At 30.5% G+C, this 8,953-nt stretch overlaps 1 protein-coding gene across 1 annotated transcript; it reads left to right on the top strand.

The window, feature by feature from the left end:
* Nucleotides 1-235: 235 nt before the first annotated feature.
* garnet (adaptor-related protein complex 3, delta 1 subunit-like garnet) lies at nucleotides 236-7,863 on the top strand. The gene is given in 16 exon segments (XM_029315977.2): nucleotides 236-312; nucleotides 526-814; nucleotides 957-1,052; nucleotides 1,137-1,265; nucleotides 1,590-1,896; nucleotides 1,899-1,999; nucleotides 2,570-2,643; nucleotides 2,873-3,316; nucleotides 3,392-3,619; nucleotides 3,698-3,860; nucleotides 3,995-4,177; nucleotides 4,340-4,757; nucleotides 4,840-5,108; nucleotides 5,239-5,808; nucleotides 5,924-6,349; nucleotides 6,579-7,863. Coding segments are annotated over 15 exon segments (3,597 nt in total). The 5' UTR covers nucleotides 236-312; nucleotides 526-718; the 3' UTR covers nucleotides 6,672-7,863.
* Nucleotides 7,864-8,953: the final 1,090 nt, after the last annotated feature.

Genomic DNA, 8,953 nt, shown 5'->3' with positions numbered 1-8,953 from the left:
AAGGTTCCTCGGAATTAATTAATTAATTACATCGGTTTCGATTAATTAGTCTGCCTGACACTCCTGTCAATTTTTTCTCTTTTTCTGAGGAATGTATTTGACATTTAAATAAACTGCGAGATATAAATTTTGTCCGCGTGTTCCTTCGACGAAAAAGAAATCGACCAATCGTGTCCGCTAACGAGACCCGATGACGTATTCATATATCGCGCGTTTCGATCGATCGATTTCGCGCAATTGTGGGAGAAGATCTGGACGGACCTTTAGGATTAAATCGTCGTCTCGCGGACGTCAAAAAATTAATTCTTCAGGGTACATTTCACAGTACATTTTACAATTCGTCGAATTTTACGATATTTATTTGCACGAATGGAATTTACGTAGACGTAGCATATAAATTGCGGACTTGCCGAAAATCGCAACAGAGTCGAACACGTCGATAAGATTTACATATGCGATAAGCAAATACGAGATAGGTAGGTGTTTGTCTGCTTTCTCTCTCCTGACACATTTCTCTCTATATAGGTATGCTTTTCCGAAGCAGCAGCCCTCTCTTATCCATCATCCCGATAAGATGTGAATATAAGACGGCGAATTGGGATGGTGCCTAGGAATCTCGATTGATTACAATTGATTATAATATATCCGAGTGGAGGAGGAGAGGGTCCCTTTAAAGTGATCTCGCGAGCACGGCATTTAATTTTTTTTAAATGCGGTCATGGCACTCCGCAAGGTAAAGGGCAACTTCGAGCGGATGTTCGATAAGAATTTGACGGATCTAGTGCGCGGGATCAGGAACAACAAGGAAAACGAGGTGATTTCTCTCTCTGCTTAGAGATTTTTTTTTTGCTGAAATTTCTGTCACATCTTATAACCTAAAAAGATCTGTTTTTGCCATTTCACTTTGCATTTTGTTTATCTAACGTAAAAAATCTTATATTCTTTCCATATATCAGGCGAAATATATCGCACAATGCATCGAAGAGATTAAGCAAGAATTGAGGCAAGATAATGTGGCGGTCAAAGCAAACGCTGTGGCTAAGCTAACATATGTAAGTCTCTTTTATGTCAATGTTTTAATTTAATTCAGTTTGTTTCAAGAATCAAATAAAGTAATTTATTTTTATATTCTGCAGCTCCAAATGTTGGGATATGATATTAGTTGGGCCGGCTTTAATATAATAGAAGTGATGTCATCGGCAAAATTCACTTATAAGCGAATTGGCTATCTTGCTGCAAGTCAGAGTTTTCATGCGGATATAGAGGTAACATTTATTTAACATATTTTTAACAGACATTTCATAAAGGTTTTCTTCAGGCATGTTTACTTGTCCTTATATATTCTCTTATATAATTAATAAATAATAATAATAAATAATAATAAAAATTATATATAATTTATTTAATATTTATTTAATTTATTTACATATATAGTATATAATTTAATTGGCAAATTTAATTATATGTTTAATTACATATATATATATATATATATATATGTATAATACATGATAAAGACACAATATGCTTAACAAATTATAAGGGTTTAGGGAAAACGTCGTTTAATTTCCTAATGTTTTCTGTTACAGCTATTAATGTTAACAACGAATATGATTCGTAAAGATTTAAATAGCCAAAATCAATATGATGCTGGCTTAGCACTGAGCGGTTTGTCTTGCTTTATCAGTCCGGACCTAGCGCGTGATCTGGTTCACGACATAATGACATTGTTGACCTCTACAAAGCCATACTTGCGGAAGAAGGCAGTTTTGATGATGTATAAAGTATTCCTGAGATTTCCCGAGGCCCTAAGGCCCGCTTTCCCCAGGCTGAAGGAAAAACTCGAAGATCCCGACAGCGGTGTTCAAAGCGCGGCAGTAAATGTAGTTTGCGAATTGGCAGAAAAAATCCAAAGAATTACTTGAGCTTAGCGCCTGTCTTTTTTAAGCTAATGACAACTTCTACAAATAATTGGATGCTCATCAAGATTATTAAATTGGTAAGTATTATTGTTATGAGACATTTTTATAGAAGATTGACAAAATATATTTTTCATATATCCTTGACAAAATACGAAATATACACGTCGCACTCTCGTAGTTCTATTTTTTAAATAATTTTTTGTAAATCTAAGGTATAAAATTTTTCAACACAAATATCTATCTCTTATTGTAAGCAATGTTGATTTTATTTGTCATACTCAGTTTTCAACTATAACTCTGATTGAACCAAAGCTGGGTCGGCGACTTACTCAACCATTAATTGATCTGATTTCAAGGTTTTAATATACATAAATTTTTTTATGTATATAGTGAAATTTTATATGTATATATACATATATACATGTATGTGTGTATATATATTATATGCTTATATGCGGTTTATACATATTGAAAGTAATATATCAGTATCAATGAACATTTTGTAGCATTAAATCATATTTATATTGTATTTTGCATAGATTTTCTAGATTTTATTTATTGATAAAGTAAAAAGCTAGGCTACTACTTTGTATTAAAGAATTTACTTGAATTTAATATTAGAATGCGACACAACATTGTATTTTCAGTTTGGAGCATTGACACCTCTAGAACCTAGGCTTGGCAAAAAATTAATAGAACCCCTTACCAATTTGATACACAGGTATCTATTTTAAAGCTTAAGTATTATAAAGTTATTATTGCTTGCATAGCATAATCTTATTTCTTTTTTGTATCTTTATTTTAAATTTTTTATTTACTTTTTGCAATAGTGTCTATAATATTTTGTAATATCTATTTTTATATTGCTAGTTTTATTATTTAGTATTATTGATTTTTTAAAATCAATTTTCGATATAATTTATAAAATATAATACTAATCACTTTTCTAGTACATCTGCAATGTCCTTACTGTATGAATGTATCAATACAGTAATAGCTGTATTGATTTCTATATCATCCGGTATGCCGAATCATTCCGATTCGATACAGTTGTGTGTTCAGAAATTGAGAATATTGATAGAGGATTCTGACCAAAACTTAAAGTACTTGGGATTGTTGGCGATGTCGAAAATATTGAAGACTCATCCTAAGAGTGTGCAAGCTCATAAAGATCTTATTATGCAATGTCTCGATGATAAAGACGAAAGTATAAGACTGCGTGCCTTGGATTTGTTGTACGGAATGGTCTCCAAGAAAAATCTAATGGAAATAGTTAAGAAATTGATGGTGCATATGGATAAGGCTGAAGGCACTACTTATCGTGATGAATTACTCTCCAAAATTATTCAGATTTGCTCACAGAACAATTATCAGTTTATTACCTATTTTGAATGGTAAATATCAGATTTTTAAATATACAAAACTTTTCTATAAAATGATAGTAAACTAAACTGTATATGTATTTGCAGGTACATATCTGTATTGGTAGAACTTACACGAATGGAAGGCACCAAGCATGGACCACTTGTAGCGACTCAATTACTTGATGTAGCAATTCGTGTACAAGCTATACGAAAATACGCGGTTCAACAATGTGCCTTACTGCTTGAGAATTCATATCTTTTAACCGGCCAACCAAGGGCAACAATGTCCGAGGTTTTATATGCAGCAGCATGGATTTGTGGAGAATTTTCCAGGTAACAAGAAGTTTCTTAAAAATAACCTTTCTAATCGATATGTAATGAAATATTTAATAATCTATGAAATTTAAATAGTGAATTGGAAGATCCTTTGGCGACATTACAATCTATGTTGCGATCGCAAGCTTCTAGTTTGCCAGGACATATCCAGGCAGTTTATGTTCATAATATATTAAAATTGGCTGCAACGACATTTGCTAAAGCAGAAAAAGAAGAAGATACCGAAACTATGGAAAAGGTACAAGATATAATTTACATTATAATAATGAAATTATTGTTTTTATGGAATAAGTGTGCACACAACTATATTTTAAAGTGTATATACTGTTGTTAATGAAATATGCAATTCTGACATAGACTTTTATTTTACAGATTTATGGATTGAAAGACAAAATAGCAGCTTTTGTTTGTAGCGGTGATCTGGAAGTTCAAGAAAGATCAAGTTCTGCATTAGTACTACTCGAATGCGTAAAAGAAAATCCTGGTCTTGCACAGGAATTATTGGAGGCTTTTGAAGGTGAACTTAATCCAGTTGCACCAAAAGCTCAAAGAAAAGTAAATATATTATAGTAATATATCTTTTTATATATATTTTATTTGAAAATAGAGATTCTATCTGTATAAATTGAAAAAAATTCTATATATAATTAATATCTATGATATTTTAGTTATTAATATATCTTGTTATATAAAAAAAATTTTTATAATGTCTTTCAGGTTCCAGTACCAGAAGATTTGGATTTAGATTCCTGGATCAATGATCCACCTTCGGAAAGCTCAGATTCGGAAGATTTAGATATGAATGATATTTTTGTTAAGGCAGATAAGTCGAACGATTCGTACTCTAAACGGGAATTGAGCGAACCGTCGTTAGAAGAACTTGAGAGGAGGCGCGAAGCGAGAAAATTAGAACAAGAAAATAATCCTCATTATCTAAAAGGCTCTTTTAAGACTTCCTCATCATATCACAATTCGAGCGCATACGAAGACTTCGAGAACATTCCTGTCGCGGAATTAGACATCCCAATCTCTTTAAAAATTTCTAATTCGCATAGATGTCGAGATGTAGATAGCAGTCATAAAAGGCATAAAAAGCATGAAAAGAAGAAGAAGAAGAAGTCCAAGCAAAGTAAAAGTAATTGTTTTATATGTAATACTGTATTATATTAAACGTACCCTGTTGTAAGTTTGAAATCGTTAATTCTGAATGTTTTCAGATAAAAAATCTGCATCAGAAGAGGATGACTTGGATGACAGTTTACCACTACAAATAGTGAATACTGGTGTAGGAGAACTACCCCCAGGTGCAGAAATAAGCGACAGTGACGATTATGATTTAACAGACGCGAATGATCCACATAGAGCTTTGAATATCGACTTAGATATGCCTTTACGAGAGGATGAAAGATTGCCTGTCTTAGAACATAGAATTACTGAAAATGACACGACAAAGAAGATTGAGAAAAAAGAAAGCAAAAAAGAAAAAGTAAACGTTTCTTTATATTAGATATAACATGATTTGAACTTATTTAATATTATTTAGATATTATTTATCTTAAACATTTTTTTGATAATATTCTTGTATTTTATATTAATTAATTAATTTTATATTATAGGAACATAAAAAGTCTAAAAGAAAAATCAAAGATGCCACAGGAAACAAATTAAATGCTCAAGCAGTAAATAATCAATCGTCTGACTTATGGTTGGAAAGTAATTCGTCTCCTGAGAAGGTACAGTCTCTTGATGTTGAAGGATACACAGAAGTGTCCAATGAGATACAGAAAGATAGCAAACGCAAAAAGTCAAAGAGTCAAAGCAAGCATAAGAAGTCCAATGAAGAGGACGCGAAACATAGAAAGTCGAAGAAATCGAAAAGTAAGAAAGAAAATAAGTCATTGGATTATGAGGAAACCGCGGGAATATCTACTCCGTCGAAAGAGATTTTACCAGAATTGAAGAATGATATTACGAATTCCGAATATAATGCGAACTCTATACAGCAAAATACCTACGAAGAATTAGCCAAGAATAAAGTCATTTCCATGACATACGAATTGAGGCAAATTCCTCATGACTCAAGTAAAGTTATCGTATCAATTTGCATTACGAATATAAGTCAGCCGCTTGTGAAAGAATTAGTCTTTGATGTTCCAGATACATCGTCACTCAAATTAGTTAGAAATGTAAGTCAATGATTTTTGAATTTCTATTCTTGAATTTATAATTTAATCGGTGAATTAATTATTGTAATGTATGTATGTATGTATTATTTCTTATTGTATTATTTTTTTTTTCCAGCCTGGAGACGAATTTGGGATAAAACTGCCGTTCCAACTGCCTCTGCAATCTAGTAAAGAAACTCAGTTCACCGTTCTAGTCTCGGAAGTGACGTTTGCTCAGAGACTTAGAGGTACACTGACATACATGTTCGAAAGTAAAGATGGCACGGAACAAGAGAAGCTCGATTTTACCGTGCACCTATCGTGTAGCAAGTTTATGGTGGGACATCTTTCTCATAAGGACATACTTACGGAACTTCTTAAAAGCGGTCAATTAGTATCTAAGATTAAAAAAGAAGTAACGATTTCTCTGGACTTTGATGTGGTTCTAAATATTATCTGCCGCAAGTGCAATCTAACACTTGTGGAACAGATTGACGACACTGCATCGTTATATGGACACTCTCTGAAAGGACATCATGTGTGCCTTTTGTTAAAATACAATGTAAGTTAAATTATATGTTTATTGCTTCTATTTTTTTATCTGTAGTAAAATAACTTGATTACCAATGTTTAAAAACATTAATTTGTATGATGATGTGAGACAACGATATCTTAATATCTCTATCATAATTTGTTATATTCTAGTTTATTCGAAACTCTCGCTTAAACACTATCTTTTTTAACTTTATAATATTAGCAATATTATGATCTGATGGCTTTCTATGTTACAGAGAACAACGGGAAATTTAATAATTGAAGGTAAAGGTGACAATAATTCATTACTGTCGGGAATTGGAGAGGAAATATTGAGGGTCCTGACATAATACTGATTTAAACTCAAGTGTCTATATTTTGCAATTATTGATTCCTACCATACATATTAATTACATACATTTGGCAGTGAGAAGAACACTTGGGGACTGTATCCATTATACATAAAATACAGTCATATAGCAGCTATATACGTATAGCATATACTCTGCAAACCCATTAAATATTTTCAGAAAGAATCTACCTAAACTTTAAGTGTAATCTAGATCATACAGTTTGTTAAATATTTAAGAGATATACATACATATGTATACATGTATTATATATACATGCATAAATATATATACACATGTACATGTCTATATGTGTGAAACGAAGTTTCGAAAGAAATAACAAGAGGGAAGGGTAGCTTATTGTTAAGAATTGAAACCACTGGCGTAAAAGTAGATTAATGTTTCTAAATAAAATCCATGACATTGATGTGATAAGAGAAAATAATAATCAATTTACGTAATAAAAAAAATGGTTCATTTTTAGTTTTACATTCATTCATTCATTATTATATAACTATACATATACTGATATATTCCAAAAACTTTTAAAATATATAAATTATCAATGCAAAAGGTTTCCGGATGGATATTTACAGATTTTACAAACTTGCATTAATATATACATATAAATATATAATAATGGAATATATAAAATTTGCAGATAAAATTTAACTATTTAGAATTTAGAAGCAATTCTCTGGACAGTTCCAAAATAAACATCGCAATAGAAACAGTCGATCTAACTTTTATGTTCAGTGCCTTCAATTTTTGTGTCCAATTGGAATGATAATATTATGTCGCTATATATAAATATTGTTGATATCTTTATTATTTTGTAAAATATATAAAATATTATATCTCCATTGTGCGATACTATTTCGCCCAATCTTTGTAAAAAAAAGTTACATAACGGACATAGGTGATGAGCATTGTATTTTGCATGCAACGCTTCCATAATCGATAATTAATTAATAAGACACCAAACTGTGTAAATTTAAAAAAAATTAAACATCGTAAATCATTTACATATAGGTACGTGAAAACTACGTATATATAGTTATATGAAAGAATACTCTTTTGTTTTTTTTCCAAGGCACTTTAATTGTGTATTAAATTTTATATCCCTATTTCTTTTTTTTGAATATCGTCTCCTGTATTATTTATTAAGATATAAAGATTTTTATATATTTGAGTATGAATTTTATATTTTAGCTATTAAACGTGTGCCAAAAATTAAAGGTTTCGATTTTCGATGCGTAAATAATCCTTTAATTCCTAAAGTAATGACATGCAAATCTGCAATAGATATGACTGATATGCATCGACTGTCAAACATCTGATTCCAATTAAAAATTCAATAATTTCCCTCTGTAGATCTAAAGCAAATGATATGTATCATGTAAATATCGAACAAAATATTTTTAGTTTTGTAATAAGCTTTATATTTTACACGAGGTATAGATATGCCCGTATTCTGTTATTTTAGAAAAATAATCGAAATCTTTTCTTTAGTAGTAATCTAAGTACACAATTCACATGGAATGAATATGCATGACATACATTTTATTATAAATTATTATGTTATAAACAGCGCGTTTAAGAAAAAATTATTTTATTCATCACATATGTATATCCTTCCTTTTTACACTTGTAAGTGTGAATAACTACTACGATAATATTTCGTTAACAGAGTTATAAATTAATTTGTAAAAAAGGGTATTACTCGGAAACATACTAGCATAGATATCGAATTCAACTAAATTCAGTAAAGATACTTATATATATATATATATATATATATATATATATATATATATATATATATATATATATATAATTTGTTCTAACGAACGTGCAATAGAAAAAATAGATTATAAGATTTTTATATCAAGCATTTTATAAAATATCCTTATATAAATTCTTGTTATTTCTGCAATAGCATCGAATTGCTATTTATTCTCACATACAAAAGAGATCTATTAGATCATATATATATATATATATATATATATATATATATATATATATATATATATATACTAGATCGAAGATTAAATCTAGAGATACGTGTTTCGAAATACATTCAGCATCCCAATGAGTGATTGTGCGATTCTTAATTTATGCGACGTGCGCATAAATATGTATTTAATACTTTTGCGCAATGCTCGTCTGGAAGGTGAACCGCGAAGACTAAGGACGAGTATGATTCAATCAAATTCATCGACCTTATGATGCTCCTACATGAGAGATTCACGGTCGTGTCATCATCGCATACGTCTTTC

The sequence above is a fragment of the Nylanderia fulva genome, unplaced genomic scaffold (genome assembly GCF_048542155.1).
Source record: "Nylanderia fulva isolate GAGA-0341 unplaced genomic scaffold, ASM4854215v1 Scaffold25, whole genome shotgun sequence".
NCBI lineage: Eukaryota > Metazoa > Arthropoda > Insecta > Hymenoptera > Formicidae > Nylanderia > Nylanderia fulva.
The sequence above is the reverse complement of the archived record's forward strand: the minus strand, read 5'-3'. Positions and strand labels throughout refer to the sequence as shown.